The 26,651-nt window shown below is 38.7% G+C and overlaps 1 protein-coding gene across 5 annotated transcripts in view; it reads left to right on the forward strand.

The window, feature by feature from the left end:
* Positions 1-26,651, forward strand: part of CDK14 (cyclin dependent kinase 14) — a 549,155-nt gene that overhangs the window by 36,270 nt on the left and 486,234 nt on the right. For 2 of the 5 annotated variants that reach the window (XM_070617452.1, XM_070617453.1), the window contains exon 3: positions 15,971-16,076. The exons of the other annotated variants lie outside the window; for them this stretch is intronic. In XM_070617452.1, coding sequence (XP_070473553.1) covers positions 15,999-16,076 — 78 coding nt within the window. In that variant the 5' untranslated portion in view covers positions 15,971-15,998. The remainder of the gene's footprint in view (positions 1-15,970; positions 16,077-26,651) is intronic. 5 annotated transcript variants of the gene reach the window in all.

Consider the following 26,651-nt stretch of genomic DNA (forward strand, 5'->3'; position numbering starts at 1 on the left):
TAGAATCAAGGGCAGAGGTGCTCGTTTTCCCTCTCTCTATCACAGGGTCTTGTGCAGGGAGGGTTTTTAATAAATGCTTGTTGCATGGAATTGTTGAATATCACGAGTTCATATTCTTCCTTGATTCTATATTTGCAGAGTTTCTCTGAGTTGCCCAAGATTGCTATGATAAAATTTAGCCTAATATCTTTTTTATGTTATACTTTATAAGGTAACATTTTCATCCAAAATTTGGATCGCGACTGTTAAATGTTTGCTTCAAAGAGAACACTTTGCTCTGTGAAATTAATAGTAATTAAGAAGAAAAACCCACCACACACACTGGATAGCATCTGTGCAGGGAACTTTCCCCTCAATATTATGAGCAATTATGAATCATGACCAAAGAGAGGCCTTGTAAATTATGAATATTCTGAAAACAATGAGGCATATTCTCCTGCTACAAGGATAACACTGGAGTTAATGGAAGCGCCATATGCCTAGGGGGAGATGTCATCAAGACAAACATGTAGTTTGTCAAAGTGACATTTACATGAGTGTAAGCAATATTAATCCAGTCATAAGCTCTTGTCAAGTGTAAGTCTGATTTTAAAAGTAGCTATTTTAGGCTTATTTGTATGTCACAGTCTAGTATAGCAAGTGATTTAAAGCCATCAAACTTTTAGGGTAAAAGGTAGAAAATTAAATAAAATTAATCAGCATTTGGATATCTTCTTGCCAACTGCTTAACACAAACGTTGATTATTTGAATTGTCTGATTGCTTTCACTGATCCTATTTTATTATGCAATATTGGAGAAAGTAAACTGCTTTCTCCACCTGAGGTGCCACTTCTATCCTGTGTAGAAAGAGGTGTCAGCAAAGAGAGACTCTGTGCACTATAACAAGTAGTCATTACGCGTGACGGTCCACGGGAGCAGGAGACCCTCTAGTGCAGCTGCCTCCCAGCTGGGGACCACGTACACTTAGCAGAGTGCAAAGAGACTTCCCAAGTAGTATGTAGGCCTGAAGAGTTTTAAGAGAATCTCTTTCCAGATCCTTAACTTCTGGGATGTTCTTTCTGAAAATTGATCTTTCTGAAAACACGCCCACAGTCTGGGCATCATGTAGAATCTTCTTTCCTACCTGTCCATAGTCTTCTTCTATTTTATAAAAAAACACTCTCCTCCATCCATAATCTTACCATGGCATAGTGACCCAAGGTTTTCAAAGCCCTGGTTATCAAATGAAGGACCAGTTCATAGTTTTGATGTCAGGCAAATCTTAAGGCCTATTACGGTCCCCTACCTTATCCATCTTACTAAGCAGTGCATTACCAATAAAATTTATTCCTTATGTTTAATAACTATCACAGTAAATACTGTGCTTATTGTGTTCTATTAATAGTTATAATAGAAATATAAAAATAATTATAGTAACTTGAGTCCAGAAGAAAAACATTGAAGCTTAGAATTTTGTAGTCACAGGAAATCAAAGGCATTTAAAAATTTTAAACTATGTATGAAATTTTTTGTTGGAGAGAAGTATGATAGAGTATTCCTAAATCAGTAAAAGACTTTCAAACAAGAATACATTAGGATGGAATTCTGAGGGAAAAGAGGAATGAAATATGACTTCAAGGAGAAAAGGGTATATAAATTTTCCTAGTCCTTGTTCATGTATGTTTTTGTATGGATTATGGTGGGAATGGAATCTCCATAGTATTTAGGCTTCTCTGGACATGTTTACAAGAATAATGTTAAGAAAGTGAAAAGATAGCCCACAGAATGGGAGAAAATTTTTGCACATCATATACCTGATAAGGGGCTAGTATCCAGAAAATATAAAGAACTATTACAACTCAATAATAAAAAGACAAATAATCCAATTAAAAAATTGGCAAAAGATCTGAATAGACGTTTCTCCAAAGAAGATATACAAATGGCCAATAGGCATGTGAAAAGATGCTCAACATTATTAGCCATCAGAGAATTGCAAGTCAAAGCTACAATGAGATACCACTTCACGCCCACTAGGATGACTATAATAAAAAAGACAGGTAATTACAAATATTGGCAAGAATGTGTGTGGTTCAGCTGTTTTGGAAAACAGTCTGTGGTTCCTCAAATGGTTAAACATAGAATTACAATATGATCCAGTAATTCCACTCCTAGTCGTATACCAAAGAAATGAAAATGTCTGCACAAAAACTTCTATACAAATGTTCATGGCAGCATTGTTCATAATAGCCAAAAAGGGAAAACAATCCAAATGTCTGTCAACTCTTAAATGGATGAATAAAATGTAGTATATCTATACAATGGAATGTTATTAGTTAATAAAAAGAGATGAAGTATTGACAGATGCTAAAACATGAATGAACTTTACTAACATTATGCTAAAAGAAAGAAACCAGTCACAAACGACTACATGTTGTATGATTCCACTTATGTAAAATGTCCAAAATAGGTAAATCTATAGAGTCAGAAAGCAGGTTAATGATTGCCTAGGGCTGGGTGGGAGAGTCATGAGAAGATTGAGCATTGATGGCTAAGGAGTGTGGGGTTTCTTTTTGAGGTAATGAAGATCTTCTAAAATTGATTGTGTTGGTGTTTGCACAACTTTGTGAATATGCTAAAAGCCATTGAACTGTATACTTTAAATGGATAAATTGTATGGTATGTGAACTATACCTCAATAGAGTTATTTAAAAAATCATAAAATAGTTTTATTTTAAAAGAGTCAATATTTGCAATATGCCAGAAATGACATACTTTGCATCCTTTAAATAAACTTTTGATGAACTTGTCCAGATGTAACCTTAAAAATTTAGAAAAAAAATACACCACATTTCTGTAGTCTTAAATTATCAGCTTTTTGGTTGCATAATATTTCATTGAGTTGATGCAGGATACTTTGCTCATTGTCTTATATAAAAACTTTTCTCATATGTTGATATTTTGAGTAAAAATTTCTATACACTTTAGTTGTTTTTTTTTCTTTTGGCTGTTTCCTTTGGGTAAATTCTACCTGACTCTTAGGAATGAATAGATTCCTGAGATTTTTTTTTTGAGGAGGATTAGCTCTGGGCTAACATCTGCCACCAGTCCTCCTCCTTTTTTGCTGAGGAAGACTAGCCCTGAGCTAACATCCATGTCCATACTCCTCTATTTTATGTGAGATGCCTGCCACAGCATGGCTTGACAAGGTGCATAGGTTCACACCCAGGATTCAAACCTGCAAACCCAGGGCCACTGAAGTGGAATGTGTGAACTTAACCACTCCACCACCAGGCCAGCCCTCCTGAGATTTTTAATAGATATTGCCATGTTACTTTTCTGAACGGTTGAACCGATTTTTAAAATTTTACTGTTTTGTTAAGTATATAGTGTGCCTAACCATAGTAAAAGCTTTAAAGTGTGTTTCTTTGACCAAGTAAATTGTTTTTGAACCTGTGTTTGTTTCTTGTTAGTACCTCATGAATGATGAGCTTTTTTTTTTTTTTGGCTAAGGAAGATTCACCCTGAGCTAACATCTGTGCCAATCTTCCTCTATTTTGTATGTGTGTTGCTGCCACAGCATGGCCACTGATGAGTGGTGTAGGTCCATGCCTGGGACCCGAACCCAGGCCTCTGAAGCAGAGTTCATTGAACTTAACCACTAGGCCACAGGGCCTGCCCCAGCATTTTTATTTATTCGACAAGCATTTATTGAATAGCCACTCTGTGTCACAACTTGTACCAGATACTGGAGATAAAAAGATGAGAAAGACTTGCTTGGCCAGTGCGCTCTAAAAAAATTCCACATCTCACGGGGAAATAATTAATTATAGGAGGTAAAATGAGGGCTTCAATCAAAGTACCAAACGATGTTTTAGGAGGAACCTGGGGGAGGTGGCTAGTATAGGACAGGAGGTGATATATAAGTGCAACTTGAAAGATGAACTGACCTTTGCCTGAGGAGAAATGAGGGGCAAAGGGAGGGCATTCTGGGTAGAGTGTGGGTAATAGACATGATCTCCAAACACCGTAATGTGGGCGAGGAGCTCCTGGAGGTTCCCTCTGGCTGGCAGTCGGTGGCTCCTTTACGCTTCCTATTTATTCATTAGGACATGCAGTTGTTGTTTTCAATATGCTTCCATTCTTTGTATTCTATTCAAATAGGAATATTAATGTTATTTTTTGCCACATTTAAGACAAACAGTTTGGTCTGTTCTTTGACTTTTAATTTTAGTTACTTTTTGTCTTTAACGTTTTTGTCACATACGATTGTGATTACTTGTTTTGATGTGCACCATATGGAAATTTCTTAATTCATAAAATTATCTATTTGGCTGATCCAGCAGTGGAAAATCTTGTTTATGAAAGTGGTTTTCCCAGTAAGTGATGAGAAGAATTGTAAAAGGTATTTGGAGCCCATGTTTCCCACACTCTGGCTCTTTTCATGTCTAACCACTTTGTGATAATACAGCCTGATTTATCCTGATGGCTGAGTCAGAAGGTAGAGGACAGCTTCTCGATTTACTTGCCCATCTTCTCAGGTAGAGTGGCTTAATTTATTTGCATGAAGAGCCAAACCAACAACCTTACTCTGTGGATCTGTGGCAGCAATAAAGGGACAAACTTGTTCACATCTCAACAGCCTGAGATTTTTATTCTTTCAGCAGTATAGAAGATACCAAGGAGAGAGAGAATGGAAATCAAATGGAAGGGGACTTGCTGTGGGCTGAATTGTAGCCCCCTCAAATTCCTGTGCTGAAGCCTTAACCCCCAATGTGACTATGTTTGGAGATAGGGATGGAAGTAAGGTTAAATGAGGGCATAAGGGTAGGCCCTGATCAATAGGATTAGTCCTTATAAGAAGAGACACCAGAGAACTTGCTTGCTCTCTCCACCATGTGAGGACACAGAGAGAAGGTGGTCGTCTGCCAGCCAAGAAGAGAGCCCCCACCAGAAACCGCACCTTGCCAGCCTTGGTCTTGGACTTTCCAGGCTTGAGACAATAAATCTCTGTTGTGAAAGGCACCCAGTCTGTGGTATTTTGTTATGGCAGCCCAAGCAGTCTAAGACAGGAATAATGATAATAATCAAGACAATTATTGATTGCTTAATGTATGTCAATTTTGGACTTCCTTACAGTAAGGTATGAGTTAAGCCATGTCTTTATCTCCATTTCACAGGTGAGGAATCCAATGATTGAGTAACTTGTCTCAGGTCTCAGTGCTGAGAAGGGTGTCTGTGGATCCCTGTTGAGCTTACCTCCAATTTGAGGAAACAGCTCTATGTAGTTCATTTACATATTTTAGGGGGAAAAAGACCCAACAATAACTAGATGTAGATTACAAAGTGTTTCCTATTCAAATAGGCTTAGGAAACTTCCATCTTCTTCTTGGTGGATGCACATTTAATATTCAAGTCTCTGAGAAATCCTTAAGTGAGGAATGTGTTTGACTTTCCCCTCATGTTTCTCAGCTCACTTCCCAAGGGCATCCCCCGTGATTGGCTGTGGAGCAACATTTCAGGGACACTCATGAGGGCAGTGCAGCCCAGAGTGGTCATCAGATGCTTGCACTGGCCACCAAAGGCCTATTTAATTTATAATGTACCTAAATGTTTGATAAGTATGGATGCTTATTACAATTTGTTGAATTTAAAAATGTAACGAAACTATATGTTTGAGTTACTTCAAAAAATTCAGTTGAATTTGGCTTTTATTTTTGCATAAAGATTAGACAAAAACCACAAGGTAGATAGTTGTGAAGTTACCTCTAAGAGAAGAAAGTAGATGCCTCTATAAAAATGAGCTTCTTTGATGTTAGTGAGCCCCTGCCATGGGGCAGGCCTTTTTTAGGAAATGATGAGGGTCCTGATCTCATGGGATTTACTTTGTGTAGAGATGTGGAGATGAGGGGTTGCATGTGTCCTTTCCAACATGTATATAAATCCCTACAAATTATTATAGTTGGAAAGTTTTCTGCACATTATGACTTTGGGTGCTTGGCCTTTTCTTGATAAATAAGTCCTTAGTTTTTTCAGGCATTAGTGTTTTGATTATGGAAACTAACTTTGGTTCTATGCTTGGTTTACCATGTACCAGTCTACAAATAAATCTTATTTCTAATTATTAAAAGAGTGATTTGCCTTTAAACAATCTTAAAATGATTTAAAATCTATAAAGAGACTGGTTAAAACTGGTTCAACAGTTTTTGTTTCCTTTTTCTGTAACTCAAACAGAGTTTTAAAATTCTAGACATTTTCCAGGTTTGAATTGAAAAAGAATCTGGACATCTAGGTGAGGTATTGGAAAAGTTGTTTGGGGGTTTTCTGTCTAGTCTTCTGATAGCATTGCGTAAATGATTTATTAGGAAAATTCTGGGTATTTTCCTCCCTTTTTGATAGGTCATAACACATATTTGATAACACTTCAATGAATGTTTTTAGACAGCTATAATTTATAGTTAGACGAACAAAAGTGCCCTCACCTGTTATCAAGTACAAACCCATTTTAAGACATGAAGCTCCCTCTTTATATTGGCCAAAAGAGAAAAAGAATGTTCTTCTTGAAAGCATGTTGTCCTATTTTAATTTTCCTTCTGTATTACACACTGAGACTAATTAACATCCACTTACTAGACTTCTTTTAAGCAGATCACTGATCTGGGAAGTGCTCACTTAGTATCAGACAGGGCTTGGTCAATGGGGAAGAAAATCGCAGCTGACACTTAGGGGTAGGGGCGCAGGGCAGGAGCGGCCAGCTTTCCAACAGCAGTTGTGTGCTCTGAATGACTCCCACCAGTTCGTAAAGTGAATACTGACTTCTTTCTATTTCTTTAGCCTTGCTACTCTTTGCCTAAACATTCAAAGAAAGGCAATTCTGTCATGTTTCGTGATTCACAAAGCTTAGGGCAGGAAGATGTTCATCTCATGGGCGCCCCATCATTGACTCAGTGGTTTCCATTAAGATGGCAAGAGAGCTCTCATTCCCTAACTAGTGAGAGGCACACTGACAGTGTGAAGGACCGTTTTTTCCTCCTAGAGATCATTTTTAACAGTTGAATGTGCATGTGAGTGCCTTAGGCCCAAAGCCAGGCCCTGGCTACTTTGATGGACTGCATTATAAATTAGTTGAAAAGTAGCTATAACTTAAGCCTTTATTTTTTTCTTTTGTTCTTTTTTCTGTGTCAAGCTCTTCCCCTTTAAAAAAATTAAAAATATAAGAGATGCATGCAGTACAAAAGAGCAAAAGTCTTGCTTTTGCTTGCAAGTCCCTAGTACCCCTCCCTAGAGGCAACTATGAACAGCATTTTTAGATTTTTTATCTTTTCTTTCTCCCAAAGCCCCTCGGGTACATAGTTGTATATTTTTTAGTTGTAGGTCCTTCCAGTTGTGACATGTGGGACGCTGCCTCAGCGTGGCTTGATGAGCAGTGCCATGTCCGCGCCCAGGGTTTGAACTGGCGAAACCCTGGGCTGCCAAAGCGGAGCACGTGAACTTAACCACTCGGCCACCGGGCTGGCCCCCCGAAAAGCATTTTTAAAACCTTTTCCAGACGTTTTCTGTGCTTGTATTTCCTCCCCTCCTCCTTTTTTTACTAATGGGACAAACCTTGTTTTTCTCCCTAACATTATATCTTGAGGGTGTTTCTTATCAGCCTGTGTATAGATCTAACTCATTCTGTTTACAAGTTGTATGCTACTCAATGTATGGTTGTACTGCAATTTATTTACCCATTTTTAAAATTGGTGAACATTTAGGTCATTTATATGGTTTTGTCTTTACAAGCAGAGGTGAATGGACAGTTTTGTGGGCAACCGAAGTGCTGAGTCACACAGGCTATGTACAGTTGAAATTGTAATATATATTGCCTAAATTGCCTTTCAAAGAGCATGTATTGGTTCACACTCGCACCCACAATGTCTTTCTTCTCCCTTTGCCCTGATGTGTTTTCTGAAACTTGCAGATTTTTCCAATCTGGCACTTGAAAATTAATGCTTTACTAGTTGTTTTAAATTTGCATTATTTTAACTGTTAGTTAGGCTGAGCACCTTTTCTTTGTAAGTTTATAAGCCATTTTAATTCTTTTTTTTTCCTGGGAACTCCAAGCTACTTTCAGTACTTAGTTATAACTGATGAGAATTAGTGTACATTTTTGGGGGGGAACACGCAGAGAGAGACTTGTGTCTTAGAACCTTCTTAGTGTTATTAGAAACCTTGAAGGTCATCTAGTCCCACCTTCCACTTGGTATAAGAAACATTTTATAACCTTTGATCATCTGCTTGAATGCTTCTAGTATTAGGGGGCTTAAAACCTCAAGAGCATCTAATTCCTCTGTTGGCTTTAGTTGACAGACACTTCAAGATATGTTAAAAGAGTAGTGGAATAGATAGAGAGAGTGGGAGCAGCTGGACTCTTTAATTAAACCACATTAATGAGGCCAGAAGATTCTTCAGGCCCAATCAGGGGACCAGGAGCAATGTGTGTAAGTGAATCTTGACCATTCAACTAAGGAATGAAAGAACATAACCAAGGAGGGCTCTTTGTGGATGTGGTAGTTATCTATTGCTCCATAATAAGTTACCCCTAAACTTAGTGCCTTAAAACAACAGTAAACATCTATTATCTCTTAGAGTTTCTGTGGGTCAGGAATTTGGGAGCAACCTACCTGGGTGGTTCTTGCTCTGGGTGTCTTAGAGGTTGTAGTCAAGACGTTGGTTGGAGCTGCAGTTATCTGAAGGCTGGACTGGGCCTGGAGAATGTGCTTGTACTGTGGCTCACTCACATGGCTGTTGGCAGAAGGCCTCAGTTCCTTGCTATGTGAATATCTCTGTAGAGCTACAGAGAATGTCCTCACATTCTGGTGGCTGGCTTCTCCCAGAGTAAGTAATCCAAGAGAAAGCAAGATGGAAGCTGCAGTGTCTTTATGACCTCAGAAGTCACATACAGTTGTTTCTGCAATGTCCTATTAGTGACCCAGGTCAGCCCTGTTCACTATGGGAGGGAACTTCACAAGAGTTAGAGTACTAGGAGGCAGGGGTCACTGGAGGTTCTTGGAGAATGAGTACCCACTGGCCCCCAAAGATTCAAATCTCTCTTACCTGCTAAACAAAATACACTCACTCCTCTCAGGGCCTCAAAATCTCATCCCAGTACAGAGGCCAACTCTTTGTGTAGGAGAATTAGGAAATATTTAAACAGATTTTGGAAGTACTGGAGATTTCTTTTGTTGGAAGAAATTTTTATATTTGGGCATCTTCTCAATTATAAAAGCGTTTCTTTATTCTCCATCCTATGATATTTCTGGCCCAAATAAATAGGAAATAGATTTATAATCCTGACAGAGGAAAGAAGTTCTAGTGAAATTTTCCAACTTATTTTTAGTCAGAAAAGCTTCATGACATTCACTAGTTCTCAAAAATGAGGGTTAGATTCCTGGAAAACCCATATTGGAGAGTTCTCAGTGAAGGAACTTGAGACCTGATAGGTAAAATATGGATATCAAATTGTGCTGGTTATTTACTTGTGGTTCCAGCTTCAAGCCCACCATTTTGTATTTTGTTTTGTGAGGCTGGGGCTGGATCTCTGTGAAATACATTTCCCATCTTCCCTTGTCAGCTGGATTCCTGTTGGTCTCTGGCAGTAGGAGACACTGGCGGAAGACTGAAATGTTGGAGGAAGGGCGAGAACGGCCATTGCTGTTTTCAGCTCCTGTCAGCATTTCTCCAGTCGTCAGCTATAGCTCTTGTCTGTGGTTTCTTTCGGCATCAGTTTTGCTGTGGCCCCTAACCAAGGTCCAAGCATCAATCATACTGTGTGTGTCCTGTCCCCTGACCCTGCTTAGAGTCCCATTACTAGTCCCTCTTCTGGGCACCCAGCTGCTGATCACCCCACATCTTCCCTATGTTTCTTCAGCCTTAAGGCTGTAGCTGCTTCTGGCAGTTACTAGTACTGGGGTTATCTCTGTGTCCCTTTTTACTTTTTTGGTCTCTCAACACCTATGTAATCATTTTCTTTGATTAAATCTCTGCTGTTTAAAATACCTAATGTCTGAGGTTTCTGCCTTCCCACTGACTGAAACAGTGACTAAGATTTCTAGATATGTCATCCTTCGCCATTAGTGTGACCTGTTTGTACTTAAGTTTTCTTTCTTGCAAGGTCGTAGCAAGAGGCCACTGTTGTTCTTCGTCTGGTTCTTGTCCAAGTGTTAAGTGCTTTTCTTATTGTTATTGCTCATAGCTGTTGACTTCATTTTATGGGTTTGTGCTCCTGAGCAGGCCTCGGGAGCCTACTGTCTTGTTTCCATAGTGCGTCTCCATCCCGGTTTACTTGGGATGCCTGAGCAGTTTCATTAAATCTGTCTAACCCCAGAACTTTCCTCATTCATCCTCAGTACAAAGGGGTACATATTGGATATCCTTGGCTCCACCAGGTCCTACCTGAGCAACTGCTGTTTGAGCCTCTGCTGTTTGAGCCTCTTCTACACACTTCCTAATGGCCTCCATCCCCATAGACACTGCCCACTAGTGGGCCATTGCAGGACCTGCACTTATTTCCCTTCATCTTCCTTTATCTTTCCCAAGACTTTCACTCCTGCTCTACCATCTGCTTTATTTCCCTTTTCTATTCCCAGCTCCCATTCCCTCTTTTTCTTATTATCCCCAAAGGGACTGGTTCATAGTTTGTATATATTAAAATTTGAAGCCCTTGCTGAAAAGGTATACCTGCTGAATTGCTTGAATTTTACATACAGAGAAGTCCTGCAGGAGGGGGCATAATTATATTAGCTTATGAATCAAGTGAGCATTTTATAGACCAGAGGGAAACAGCTAGTGATTCATTAATGATACTACTGTTCTGCAAGTTAATAAATTAATTAAGGCTTTTTACTTTTAGTAGAGGGGCTATGTGTTTCTTCCATAAACATTTATCTTCTTGCCCTGTTTACACAGCACTATCTCAGGTAGGTGCATTGGAGAAGAACAAAGGAGGAAAAGGACCCAGCTCTTGCTGGTCTTGAAAGACTTTATTGTGTACTTGGGGAGATAGGATACATATGTTCAATAGCTAAGGGACCAAAATAAGTGTTAGATTATGTGATAGAAACTGTACTCAAGTGTGTGTTGTGGGGCATATAATAACGGTGCTGCCTGTATACAGGCACTGAGCACTTTGCGTTGTCTCATTTAATCCTCAGAACTCTCAAGCAGTTCCTCTACTTAGTCCTGTTTTGCAAGTGGTTAAATCAGTCGCCTGAGGATACACGTCTGCAAAGTAACAGAAATTAGCATCTGAAGCCTAGCTTGGTCTGAGTCTAAAGACTATAATAGGTAGAAGTGAAGCTCGCGTGCATGGTGTCATGCTTGTGTGTGTATGTTTTGAGATGTGCTGGATATCTTCTATTTACTCCCCTGGATCCTGCTCTGTGTCCTGGGCAGCTGACCTGTGTGGATTACGCCAGTGAACACCCTTGTCCTTCAGCTTCCGGTGAGATTCGACTGATGGGAAGAACGCAGGAGATCTGAGGGCAGGGCGAGAGTGATGTTGGTGTTTATTAATCCAGCTCTTCTCTGCGGGGTCTCTGCCTGTTGGCTTCGTAGCTCTTCTTCCCTTTCCCCCTTCCTTCCCCTTGCCCCTTTTCTCTCTTTGAATTCCAGGAATCACTCTCCCCCCTTGACCTTTCCAGCACAGAAAGAGTAAGGATTCCATGTTGTTAGTAGCACTAATGCTGTCCCTGACTTTAAAAGTTGTCTCTTGATCAAAGTCGATTTGAATGTATTATTCCCAATTTGAGTGTATCATGTGTTTCCTGTTCAGACTGATATGGGGAAATGCCTGTAAGACATTTCTTTTGTCTTCCTTTCTCCTTCTCTTTCCCTCTTTGGTCCTTCCTCAGTATGCCCAGCATTTGTTAGTGCCATGGAATTGATTCCAGCTCCTAGCGACCCTGTATACAGCAGAGCAGAACTCTGCCCTGTCTTTTTGCTCCATCCTCTCACCTTCTGGCACTATATCAGACAGTGCTCTGCTGCTATTCATAGGGTCTTAGTGGCCAATTTTTTGGGAAATAGGTGGCCAGGTCCTTCTTCCTAGTCTGTCTTAGTCTGGAAGCTCCACTGAAACCTGTCTGCCAAGGGTGACCCTGCTGGTATTTGAAATACAGGTGGCATAGCATTCAGCATCACAGCAACACACAGACGCCACAGTATAACTGACAGACGGGTGGTGTGGTACCCTGATGGGAAAGGAACCTGGGCCTCGGCGGTGAGAGCCCTGAATCTTAACCATTAGACCACAGAGTTGGCTTATTGTGTAGGTTAAAATTTGTTTAATAATGCCAGAAATGAAAACTTGTAATAGATTTGAGAAGCAGAATGACTGAAGAGAATCTAGCACATGAAATGAGTTGATTACTCAGTGCAAAATGTAGCCAGCAATTCACAAATTTGTTGCTTACTCTTCCTACCTGTACATTAGCTTTGTTCTCTGAAAAACTGCTCTTTATTTGGCTTAATAAATTTTGAATTTTGAAACACTCATCTTTAGTTGAAGAAAACAACATCAAGGAGGGTATAAAGTCTTTTTAAAAGAGTGAGTAACTGGAAGTGTGGTTTTTAGAATTTATAATTCACTAAGAAGGTAAGTTCACTGTAAGAGTTGTCAATCAAATAACATTCCCTACCTGTCCCTGGATTTAAGATGTGTATGAATTTTGGGGGGGTGGTCTGTAAGGTTTTTTAATAAATAGGTTTTTTGGGAGAGCAATTTTAGGTTTACAGAAAAGTTGAACAAAAAGGAGTTCTCATATCACCTCTCACCTTTCCCAGCCCTCCCCCTGCCAATTTCCCCTATTATTAACATCTTGCATTAGTGTGGTACATTTCTTGTGATTGATGAGCCAATATTAATTCATCATTATTAACTAAAGTCCATAGTTTACATTGGAGTCCAGTGTTTGGGTTGTAAAGTTCTAGGGTTTGACAGATGTATAGTGACATGCACCCACTGTTACAGCACCATACAGAAAAGTTTCACGATCCTAAAAATCCTCTCTGCTCCACCTGTTCCTCCCTTCTCCCCTTCCCCTGAACACCTGGCAACCACTGATCTTTTTACTGTCTCCATAGGTTTGTCTTTTCCAGAATGTCATGTAGTTGGAACCATACAGTATGTAGCTTTTCCAGATTAGCTTCTTTCACTTAGCAATATGCTTTTAGGGTTTCTCCATGTATTTTCATGGCTTGATAGTTCATTTCTTTTTACTGCCGAATAATATTCCATTGTCTGGATGTATCACAGTTTGTTTAACCATTTACTTATTGAAGGGCATCTTGGGTGCTTCCACATTTTGGCAAATATGAGTAAAACTGCTATAAACTTTTGTGTGTAGGTCTTTGCGTGAACATAAGTTTTGGGCTGGTGTCCCAGGATTAAGATGTAAGTGGAGTTCAGGAAGATCTGTCAGGTTTTTTTTAGCAGTTAGGAAAAATGTAGTTTTTGCTCTGCCCGTGTTCAGTTCTACCCTGTTGTAATGGCCTGGCTGATTAGACAAGCACTGACATCAAAAGATAACACAGGAAGAGGAGGTGTTTCTGGAGTAAACTACCCATTCTCAGATGGGAAGTCCAGTCTCTAATCCTGAAAAGGGGTTTCTTTGAACTAATCAGAGCCAAGGGAACATACTAGCTTCTTTGCCAGACACACTGAGGCTCAATTATTCACTTAATTATTCACTTAATAATCATCACATACTTATGTATGACCTGAGGATTAGAGTTTAAATATAAACTGAATATCTGACATAATAAATCAAGTATAAAATACTTATCTGTCTTAAAATTTTACATGAGCAATTTACCCGATGACTTATATTTCACTGAGGAAAGTAAACACATTACTAATGCATATCTAGTGTATGAACATGTCTTTGGGTTGTTAATGTGGCTCTCCCTTGCTTTTGAGTAAGCAAAGAGCCATTCTTTCGAGACTTCCTGTGGCCACCAATAATTCTGCCAAGGATCTGACATCCTGGGGATTTGCCAGCCTTTCTTCAGAGACTTTAACTCCTCTGAAACACCCTTAGAGTTTCTAGTGGTCTGTTTAAATCTTCTGGTGCAGTGTGTGTGGGTGCTGAGCCAGAACATATAAATTCCCACCTCAAGTCACCTAACTCTCAGTGGTGTAACATCAGGAAAATCACTTCAACTTTTTCGTCTTTTAGAGAGTACCAAGCCTCTCTCTGCTGCCTGGGGATATTAAAGGTGGATTAGCCCATGTTTTTAAAGCACTTAAAGCTCCCCAGGGGAAAGTGCCTTGCAACTTCCAGGCATAATTACTGGGTATATTCCAGCTGGAATAGGGCGAGAAAAGTGCACTCGCCTTAAAGCCGAAAGCTCACAAAGCTCTTTCACAGGGGTAATGTATCTTGAATGTGAAAGCATTGGAGTTGCAGCGGGGGATGTTTTAATTATTACTCAATAGTCCTTCATAAATTTGGACTCATTATCATTTTGGTATCTGAATGTAAAGACATCGTACACAGTGGCCCAGAACCTTCCTTAGCCTAGATGAAAGTGGACAGGTGCCTGTCTTTCTTGTTTCTGAAGAGCTCTTAAACTAAGCTTCTTGGTCTGGTTTTGCCTGTTTAAGGGAACTGTTGCAATCTGCAGTATTCTCCGTGTAGTTCAAAGCATCTTGTGTGGGAATAAGTGAGAAACATTGAGGAATGACTTTCCCATTTCCTATTATTAATAGAAATCATTAACAAAAAGATTTTTTATATCTGTAAAACATTTTTTTCTGTTTCATAGAAAATGACTGGCTAAAATATGACACATCTCACTGCTCTTGGAGATTTAAGCCTTCTGTTGACACCAACAGATAAAGTGTGAACTGGAGATAACAGGAGAGAAATAGATATTTAAAAATATTTCCTAAAAAAATATAATTTATGGATGAGAAATTGCTGTCACAAACATTTGGTTGATTTCAGAGGTTGCTGTTGCTCATTTACTTAATTCCTTCTCCTTTTCATTTTGTAGTGATAGGAGACTGTCCTAGTTTCACACTTTGGAAATGCTAATTTAATAGCCCAGACCATTCACTGAGATAAGGACTGGTTGCAGTTTGGTTTATTTTTGTTTGAAATATATTTTGGAAATATTTTCTGTGAACATCTATCAACTGAAATTTTTCTCCATCTTCTTGCTGTCTTAACAGAACTTTCAGTAGTTGATACTAACAGTTTCTTAAGTTGGGTATAAAAGTTTAAAGCTTGATGCAGAGTTTAACATGTGGTAGCTCATGTGAGTATCTTTAGGTCTCTAGTGCAGTGATGGTAAAAACATTCTAGATCTACAGAAATTCATCTTTTGATATTTTTCTGGATCTGTGCTGTCCAATACTGTAGTCACTAGACACTTATGACTATTAAGCATGTGAAATGTGGGTCATGGGACTGAGGAAATGAATTTTTAATTTTAATTAATGTAAATTTAAATAACCACCTGCGGCTGATGGCTGCTGTACCGGACAGCACAGCTCAAGTCATTTGGTTAATAAAGGCGTGTCTTAAATTTTATCTCAGTGTCTTGGCAGATTTAACAAAACGGCAAAAATAATTTATTGAGCATCTGTTTACTTTATGCTAGAGACGTCACTGGATATTTAATTTTTGCTATTTACGACAACCCTGGGACATCCTGTTCTACTGTGAGGAAACCAAGGGCCAGGAAGCAGAGAAGCTTGACTGGGTCGTAGAGCCAGGCCACGCATTTGCTCTTTCTGCTTTGTCACAGGATCTAATTTCACTTCAAACTGTGGCGTCAGTTATTTTGTACAACGCCTCCAATTTGGGTTTGTCTGATTTTTTCTTGTGATTAGGTTTAAATCTTATATTTTCATCACCCTAAAATTAAACCCCATACCCACCAGCAGTCACTGCCCACCCCCTCTCCCCCAGCCCCTAGCAACCACAAATTTATTTTCTTTCTCTATAGATTTCCCAATTCTGGAGATTTCACATAAATGGACTCATACACTGATGGTCTTTGTGAGTGGCTTCTTTTATTTAATATAATGTTTTCAAGGGTCATCCTTGTTGAGGTATGTATCAGTACTTCGTTCTTCTTTATGGTTGAATAATATTCTATTACATGGATATGCTATGTTTGGTTTATTCATTCATCAGTTGGAGATTCGGGTTGTTACTACTTTTTGATTATTATGAATAAAGCTGCTATAAACATTCATGTGCAAGTTTTTGTGGGGACATATGGTTTCATTTTGCTTGGGTGTATTGCTAGGAGTGGAATCGCTGGGTCGTATGGTAACTCTGTATTTAGCATTTCTGAAGCAGGAATAGTTTCGTTTTGATAAATGTAATCAATCCTTCATTCTTTCTTGTGGTTTCTGTCCGCTAGTAAATTAGAGTTACAGTAGAGTGTAGATTCAAGACAACAATAATAGTGTACTGGTACTCTCTCTTAGTGCCAGGTAAAACATTTTTAAAAATAATCAATACTTGTTTTCATATTTCTTCACATACATTTGGGATTTTAAAAAATATGCATGGTAGTCTTCCGTCTTATGTCTTTCTTCATACTTAAAAATATATATATATGTGTATAGGTTGGTGTTTATCTAAGTGGTATTCTCAATGTAATGTGGACAGCAGTAGGCTGCAGATTGTTGGTAGAAAGTCCCTTGAAATAAGAATCTGCACTTTTGTGTAAGTATTAAACATAGCTGGGGGGACGTTTATGAACCCAAAGCAGGACAGCAATCTTTGTTGGTTTATGGCATTTTTCCAGGCTTTATTGTGTTCAGACTCCAAAGGGTTGGACTTCATGCCTCCCGGCTGATCTGTCTGTAAAAAACAGTAGAATTTTAAGGGACTATAATGTCCTTTTGTTCAATAAATAGACGTTTCTTGCTGAGACAACAGAAGACTGAAACTACTTTTTAAAAATACACATAGTTTAACTCTGTGAATGTTGCCAGAAATGATCTTATTAAAATAAGCTTATGATGTACTTTGGCCTGGAAGAATATTACCCTGAATTATAGTGCAGTTGGTTTAAAAAGGAAAAAAACATCCTTGGATAAAAATTTCCACACTCATGATACTTTCCTGATTTCCTCTGTTTTTTCCAAATATTTTCTATTGTATATTTTCTATGCTATGTGCTAAGGAGGTTACAAAAGTAAATGTGGTGTTCTTCTCTTGAGGGAGCTTATGCAGAGTGACACAAGGCAGAAACGAAGCAAAGGCTCCAAGAATCATACAGAGGGCTGTGGGAGAGTTTCAAGTGGTTCTGGGGTCCTTGGAGGGGCGGAACCCTGGAGCTGGGGAGTGTGTGTGTGTGTGTGTGTGTGTGTGTGTGTAAATCTTTTGGATTGACTCTAAAAATGCCTTTTTTTAGAGCAGTTTATGGTAAAATTGAGAGGAAGGTACAGAGACTTCCCATATACGCCCTGTTCCCACACATGCATAGCCTCTGCCATTATCAGCATCATTCTGCAGAATGGTGCGATTTTTCATTTTATTTTATTTTCTTTTACCAAGGATGAACCTTGGATTGACTCTTTATATTAAAAGTCCAACCTTGTTAATTTGGAGTCCACTAATGAGGAAATTTTGGTGAAATGGATAAATATTTAGCTAAATAGGATTTTCTAAGAAATTAATGGCATCAATGACATACAGTAAATGACCTATTCAGGAAAAGATAATCGTTTAAAGTACTTCTCTAATGAAGGACCTGTGCATAAACATCCAGCAATGTTTACTCAGTATAGAGTGTTGAGAAAGAATAGTGTGATGGTTGAAAGCACAGATCTTATCATCAGACTCCCTGGATTCAAATATTGGCTCTATTTACTAGCTCTGCGTCTTGGGCAAGTTACTTAACTCCTCTGAGCCTCAGGTTTCTTCTTTTGTAAGATGGGAATAATGAGCCTGCCTGCCTCATAGCATTGCTACGATGATTGAATGTATTAATACACATAAAATACTTAGATTCACACTTGGTACCCAACAAGCACTTGTTAAGTGATAACTATTAGTAACGTGTTTGCAGCACTGTGCTAAGTGCGGTAGGGAGATACAAGAGAATTTCTGGTGTCAAAAATCTAATAGGCTAGCAGGTAAAATCACATATATTGATATATAATATGCGTATATCTTCAGTATAATACAGTGCAGATAGATATGTGTTTTCTTTCTAGTTTGCGATTAAAAACTGTAATCAATTCAATGGACTTTCAAAAATCTAGTTTGAATCTCTTCAGATAAGAGAAAAGTAGTAGCTTTCCTATGACAAGCTCTGTGGTTTAGACTTTTTCCTGAGTTATGAATGACCTTCTAGTTGGATTGGTGTAATGAAATTTGACTATTTGGCTGACTTGGAAAATGCACACTAACCTTTAACCTCACGTCTCTCGTGAGTGTACCAATTAGGAGGAAATGCTCCTGTTTCTTGAATATTTTCTTATAGCCCAGCTGTGAAACAGTGGCTTCTGAGCCTAAGGAAGTGGAAGCTGGCAAAATCGTGGAGTGAAGTCCCTGTGGGAGGTGCCTTAGCCATACCACTTGGCCCCTAGAGACGGAACAAACTTTGGTCATTGCACCTTTTCCCAGTGATTCTGAAACCTTTCCTGACAAAATATTTAGACACAGGTGAATTGAATTCTTCGTCTGCTACAGGATTCCTGTGAAAACTTTTGAGAGGCTGAGATTTCTATTGAGGTCTACTCAAACTAAAATTAAAAACCAATATATTTTGCAAAATGTCTGTTGGCAAAAGGTACTCGTGGCCACTGTTGCTCTTTTTCTAGCTTTGTTGATATTTTAGAAGTGTTCTGAGAAGGGCTACTGGAGTGCACAACTCCAGGGGACAATACTCATAGATAGTGCACCCCCCCGCCCCCCGCCAGAATTGTGCAGTACACGGCATGCACAGCTGTACGTGGAGGTCCTAGTATTGAATTTGGCTCTTAGTCTTGTTCTTAGAACCTGTTGTTACAAGTTCTTTGGAATGTGTGCTGGTCTTATTTTTTTTTTTGAGGAAGATTAGCCCTGAACTAACATCTGCTGCCAAGCGTCCTTTTTTTTTTTTTTTTTTGGGCTGAGGAAGACTGGCCCTGAGCTAACATCCATGCCCATCTTCCTCTGCTTTATATGTAGGATGCCTACCACAGCATGGCTTGCCAAGCAGTGCCATGTCTGCACCCGGGATCCGAACCAGCGAACCCCAGGTCTCTGGAGCGGAATGTGTGTACTTAACCACTGCGCCACCCGGCTGGCCCAAATGTGTTCTGGTCTTATGGACCAAATTGGACCTTTAACTGGAGAAGGTCTTGAACTCCAAATACTCAGATAACCCTGTATTTAACCACGTGTCTTCTGTATCTAGTGGCCTTAACCCAAGCTCTCACTGTTATCACCCAGGTCATTATGATGTGCCTTATCACTGTAAGTCATCTGGTGACTGGTTTAAAGGATTTCTGACTCTTGTGTGCTGGGACTTCACTAAGCGTTCTTCACTTTGAAGTCTGATTCGTGGTGCTACAGCCGCTGTTGCTAGGATTGATCCTTCTGTTGTCACTTGAAGATCTGGGAGGTTATAAATGTATTAATGCTTGTGTGCAAGAGGGCGCTCTGTCTGTGTGGCTGGCCATGCTTCCAGTTGCTCCAGGCGGGGTCTGAGCAACTGCCACAGCTGCCCTAGGAGTTGTCAAAGCACTCTCCTGCATTACAAAAGGATTAAATGTGCTATTTGCTAGAGCTGTGTCTGGCAAGAGTCTTAGAACACTTCCAGGAAAGAAAAACAAAATTGTATTTCAACAAAGGAGTAAGAAAAGTTGGCACTTATTTCTATGAGGTCACTTCACTTGGGACAAAAAGTTGGTGTGTTCTTTATTTTAACCAATTTTGTGAGTACTTTGAGAAATATTTTAAGCTTGTCACTCTGAGAGAAATTAGAAAAATAACTCTATTAACTTTTGGGTGTTTGCAGGTAGGATGATATATTTTGCTCATTTAGGTTACTATGAATTTGTATTTACTTATTAACAAATTAGACCACTGTTCATGCCCGGAATTCTTCTTTTTGCATGTTGGTAGTTAGAAATATTGGTATAAAGCAAGTCTGTCAATTTCAACCACAGATGTTTAGAACTAGAGACTGAGACCATTTATCACAAGCTCCTGTTTTACAGGTGTCAAAGCCAAGACCCTGAGAAGCTAAGTAACTTGTGTGAAGTGGCAGAACCAATGGGTGGTAGGGCTGAACCAGCACGCAGGCCAGACTATGCCAGTGAAACCCAAGTCCTGCTGGATGCTCTCCCCTGATCAGGTGCCCTTGGAGAAGCCAGAGACCTGCCTGGGGCGTTTAAAGAACCCCTGGGTGCAACTGGGGTGATTCTCATTTGAATACTTTATTGGAATGGTGTGGAATAATGCTTATAAAAGGCCCTGCCACTTACTAGAAGAGTGACCTTGGGCTGTTAGTTAACCTCTTTGTGTTCCAGTTTCCTGATTTGAAAATCACATTTACTTCCTCACACAAACGCAAGGATGCTGTGAGCTAATACCTTTAAAGCACTTACAACAGTGTTTGGCACAGAGTAGGTGCTATGCAGCCATGAGCTGTTAGGATTATGTGTTGAACGTTACCTTTTCATTTTTTAAACCCCTTGTATAAGAGAAGAAGTATCTGTAGAGTAGTTTAAACAGTCATCATTTTGTGACTTTGCTCATATTAAGAAATTTTTTTTTTTAAAGATTGGCACCTGAGCTAACAACTGTTGCTAATCTTTTTTTTTTCTGCTTTATCTCCCCAACCCACCCCCGTACATAGTTGTATATCCTAGTTGCAGGTCCTTCTAGTTGTGGGATCATATTAAGAATTTTAAAAATGGGAGACTTTACCACCAGATAATCATAGGTTTGAATCTGGGCTCATGCACTTTCTAGCTATGTGAACTGATTCAGCTCATGCCACCTGTTCAGTTTGCACATCTGCTAAGTGGAGATGTGAATATACATCTATATATTCACTAGGTTGTGAAGATTACAGGAAATGGATGTGAAACCCAGCCTTAGCACACAGGCGGGAGGTAATTTTTGTTCCCTTTGCATTGAGTGGAATGTCCACACACGCACACACACATGCGCACACACATGCACACACACACGCACACACACACGCACACACCCCTGCAGTTCTGTTTCCTCTGTGAAGCCCTCCTTCCCCCACTGCTCTCATAAATCTCCGTATAGATTATAACACATCCGTATTGCTCTCCACTTCATGTATAGTGTCTTGAATTATTTAAAATAGTTTGTTGTGTATTTGCTTTACCTTTCTGAAATTGAGGGGTTCTTGAGAAAAAGTGTAAAGATGTGTACATATCTTGGCTCACCCTCTCCTCAGTGCTGAGGGTGTTTTGGGTGCTCATGAGGACCAGTGATGTGGACGGAACAGTCCGTCGAGGTAACCAGGTCTTCCGCCAGTGTGTTCAGAACATACCTTCTTCAGCTTTCTTTTCCTCCCTGTTTTTAATCCCAGCACCTCTGTGTTAGTGCTTTCTGCTTCTGGTCTCTGAGGAGAAGCCATTTTTCCTTTGTCTCTCTTGTTCTAGTTCAGGAAACTAGATATAGTCCCAGTCATTGAATTGTTATTAGTAAGATTTCTGCTTCAGATTTTTGGTCATACTCTTCTATTCAGAATGGCTCTCTAAAAATTCATTGCAACCTTTAGTTACTGTTAATAAAACAAAACCAAATTTCCATAATTTTAATTGTGTAAGAGCTCTTGGTAATGCTTGCGTTTTATAATACCTTTCCTCTGCAGAATAGAAATTGCTTTCTAAAAAACATTGAGTTTTTAACATTATAGAGTCTGAAACCAGTGAAAATTGTGTACATTATCAAGCTGGAGGATTTTTAAATGTATTATTTTTTAATTTTTTTGGTAACATTTTTACATTTTACTTCTCACATTTTGCTTAAAAACCTTCTAAATGGATTTTTTTCTCTGTTGCTTAAAATTGTTATTAATGATATTTAGTGGGCATTCATTCATTCATTCAATATTTATTGTGTGTCCTATGGCAAATGCTGTGCTAGGTTCTGGGAATATAGTGGTGAATGGCACAAATTTGGTTTTAGCCTCTGTGAAATTTACAATCTAGTGGAAAGTAGGAAAAAAAATAGCCTTCAAATGAAGTAATGGGAAAAGAAGGATTCAAGTTAGCAGAAGTTGCTAAATTGTGCTATTACTGAAACTAATGAATATTTTTTAAAAAACTATTCAAGATGTGAATGTGAAGATAGGTCAAGATGAATGCATGTTTTGCCCCATGATTGTTTACTTTTGCAAGGACTGTAATACTTTATGTCTTCAAACTTTATTTGGCACAGAACTCAAAGGATCTTAGACATTGTCTTGCAACCATGTGACATCTATGACATATTTAACCCCTTGGAGGACAGTATTTGAGCTTCAGTGTGCTGCCAATCCAGGGAAAACAAAAGCACCTGTCTGTAAACTTAAGACCCCACGTAGAGACAGGGTGACCCTTCCTGTCTGTTTCTGTCAGAAAGGGGACAACCCCACATTTCAGTGAAATTTTGGATGCCTTTACTTTGTGCTAGATATTTATCTGATCATTATAATGTTGGGTTACCACAGTTGGACAGCCACCCTCCTGATGGCAAAAAAGCACGAGGAAATAATCTCTTCAAGTCTCCCTTTTCCCCCATGGCGTGATATTGTGAAAGCTCTAGGCACATCCAGTGCAAACGTTTCCTTTTCCCTTTTTGAAATAGGTAAGGAGGATTGCTATGAAGACTAACGTAGCTAAAGGAACAGCCCACAGAACTTAATACGTTTGATAAAATTTATCAATCATAAATGATTTGTGGTCTTTATCTTCTATTAGATGTTACCTATACGGATCAGACTGATAACCCATAGCAAGATCACAGCAATATGGTGTCTGCTCTGTGCTTGAGAGAAATTGTAAAGATCTGAAGAGTAAAGCTAGTTGGAACTTTACTGTTGGGGGGAAATTCTTGCAAATCTCAATTGATGATCAACTCAGCCCTATTTTGGAACCCTGAAATTTTTACTCGAGGAAAGAAAACTAGAAATCACATTTTACTTAGGCAAGGTCAGGATTCAATGCAGTAATTAATTACTGCATTTTACATAATTATATCCACCAGATGCCTGGAAAATCTTTTCGCTTGTTCCTTTTAATTGGTGGGTGTTGTTTTTATTCTTAATTATCCTATGTCATGTATTTAACATAACAAATTTGATAAACTGCTTAAATTTTTTTTGGATGAAATTTAGATCAGTATAATTCTCATTTAATAAAAAATAGACACAGACATCACAATCCATGCTGCATGAATGTCAAGGTGTAAAGTGCAGGGTGGAGTGCTTGTGTATTTGGAAGTCTCATCTAAGGGGGGTACCATTATTTTTATCTCTGGTCGATTGTATCCTGAAAACATTCAATGTCAGATCTTTGATAATACCAAGGAACTTAAGAAATCCAGACTTTACTTTAAGTCACTAGATCTTTAAATGTTCTTAACTAATTAATTTTTTTAAAGACTACAGTGGATGGCAAACAACCCAGTTAAAAAGCAAATCCCAAGCCAGGCAGCAAGGGGCCAATTTTTAACCTCAGCCGCAGTTAGGCTCAATAATTGAAAGTGCAACGTGGGATATGACTGGAGAGTAGCTTTTAAGTTATGAGGGGAAATTCTTTCTAGTGGCAGCATATCCTGGAAGCTTTTTCCTCTTTCTAGAAATCCAAGTATCAGAGAAAAAAAAAGATTTTTGAGAGGTATTTTCCATGTGTGCAATACAAGAGAATTGCATATTTAAAAATTTCTACACTTGCAGCCAATAGTAGGATGAGTTGGAATAGTAATAGTATTGCATGAGTATTGAATTATACCTAGGCTAAAGTTTGAATAATTATAAATGTGGACTAGGAAGTTGTTTCACTTAGCAAATCAGTTCTAATGTGGACATGTGACTTAACCAAAGCAAATTATCATGCTTCAGGGTGCATGTGTATTTGGGAACACCAAAAGGAACTCCTTTGCTGGGCTACTGAGTTTGATGTGTGAGCAGTGGAAAACCACCAAAGGGCTAAACAGAGGAGCGATGTGGTCACATCAGAAGTGATTCTGATTCTCTGCCAGGGTCGCAAGAGAAGAATTTCATGAACTTAGTAGGTATGCCGTATAAATAAGTGGATTTACATTAGTTTTCTAAATTAGGCATGTTATAGCTCCTTTTGGATGAATCACAGTGCATGTGAGCATATTAATGACTCCGAGAATTAGGACAGCAAATACATTAACTCTTTTTGACCCAGTGTTTCTCAAACTTCTTTGACATGGAACATTTTTTTGAGAACAGCTGTTAATGTCTTGAGGAATGTCTGGTTTGGTAATATAGTTTGAGAAAATATTGCCTTAAAACATGGTTTTGGCTAATGAGAGGAAATATCTTGGGAAGGAATGTCTTAGAAGTAATGGAAACACCAGACAGATTTTGTCCATTTCTTTGAGTGGACTTCGCAATTTGGTTTCAGTATTTCAATATTTATATCATTATTAGTGGAGAACTTTTAAAGCCGTGGCTGGACTAATTGCCACACAGTCCATCCACAAGAAAGGCAAATTTGTATCATAATCTTTTAAAGTAATTTTTTATTTGAAAAATTTCAAACACACACAAAAGTAGAGAGGAAGTTATGTTGAACCCACATATGTCTATTACCCAGATTCGACAGTTATAAAGATTTTGCTACATTTTTCTTTATCTTCTACACTCTTTGTTTGCTGAACTATTCTAAAGCATATCCAAGACATCATGTCATTTCACTCTTACACTCTTCAGTGTGCATCTTCACAAAAGGGGATATTGCCTTATATTACCTCAATAATATTGTTGCAATTATCAAAATTATAATAATTTCTTGATAATGCCTAATACCCAGTCCATATTCAAACTTTGAAAAATATTGAGATATAATTCACATACCATGAAATTCACTCTCTTAATGTACAATTCAGTGGTTTTGAGGATATTCACAAAGTGTGTAACCATCACCACTGTCTAATTCCAGAATATTTTGATTACCCCTAAAAGAAACCCACACTCATTATCTGTTACTCCCCATTTTCTCCTTCCCCCACTAATCTAATTTCTGTCTCTAGATTATGCCTATTCTGGGTACCACGTGGTCTTTTGTGACTGGCTTCTTTCCTTTAGCTTAATCTTTTCAAAGTTCATGTTGTAGCATGTATTGGTATTTTATTCCTTTTTATGGCTGAGTAATATCCCATGGTGTGGATATAGCACATTTTGTTTATCCATTCGTTGGTTGGTGGATATTTGGGTTGTTTCCACTTTTTGGTTATTACAAAACATGCTGTAATGAACATTCATGTACAAGTTTTTGTGTTTCCTGAGAATTTTATAGTTTTAGCTAAGTAAGTTCTAATGTGGACATGTGACTTATCCAAAGCAAATTATCATGCTTCAGGGTGCATGTATATATATCCCTAAGACTGGAATTTCTGGGTCATATGGTAACTGTATGTATGACTGCCAAACTGTGTTCCAGTGTGACGGCAACATTTTACATGCCCATCAGCAACTTATGCTGGTTCCAATTTCTCCACATCCTCCTCAATACCTGTTATTCTCTGTCTGTTAGATTTTAGCCATCTTAGTGGGTGTGAAGTGGTATCTCATTGTACTTTTGATTTGTATTTCCTTAATGACTAAAGATGTTAAGCACCTTTTCATTTGGGTATTGGCCTTTTTTTTTTTTTTTTTTTTTTGCTAAGGAAGATTCACCCTAGGCTAACATCCACTGCCAATCTTATTCTTTTTGTATATGAGCCACCACCACAGCATGATCACTGACAGATGAGTGGTGTAGGTCCATGCCTGGGAACTGAACCTGGGCCACTGAAGCAGAGCATGCTGAACTTAGCCCCTAGGGCACTGGGGCTGGCCCTTCACCATTTTTTATATCTTCTTTGGAGAAATATCTATTTGAATCCTTTTCTAGTTTTTAAGTGAGTTGTCTTTTTATTATTGAGTTCCAAGAGTTCTTTATATATTCTGAATATTAGTCCTTCATTGGATATATTAGTTGCAAATATTTTATCCCATTCTTGGGTTGTTTTTTCACTTTTTTGGTGATGTCCATTAAGCACAAAAGTTTTAAACTTTGATCGTCTGGATTATCTACTTTTTCTTTTTTGCTTGTGATTTTGGTGTCATACCTAAGCAAACATTGTCTGATCCAAGGTCATGTAGATTTATGCCTATAATTTTCCTGAGAATTTTATAGTTTTAGCTCTTACATTTAGATCTTTCATACATTTCAAGTTAATTTTTGTATATTGTGTAAGGAAGAGGCCACACTCTTAAAAGTAAAATTTTAGCTCTAGCTTTCAGGGTGACCTAGAAAGATAGCTGTTTTCTCTTTACCTACATCCACATGTGCATCCCATCCCCTATCCCCACTCCTCCATCCTTAACTAATCATGATGTAATTTATTAGAATCTATTTGTGTAGTAGGGAGTGGTACAATCAGAGTCTATGAGAGGACAAAGTCTCTGTTACAAA

This window comes from Equus przewalskii, chromosome 4 (assembly GCF_037783145.1).
Source record: "Equus przewalskii isolate Varuska chromosome 4, EquPr2, whole genome shotgun sequence".
NCBI classification, from domain to species: Eukaryota; Metazoa; Chordata; class Mammalia; order Perissodactyla; family Equidae; genus Equus; species Equus przewalskii.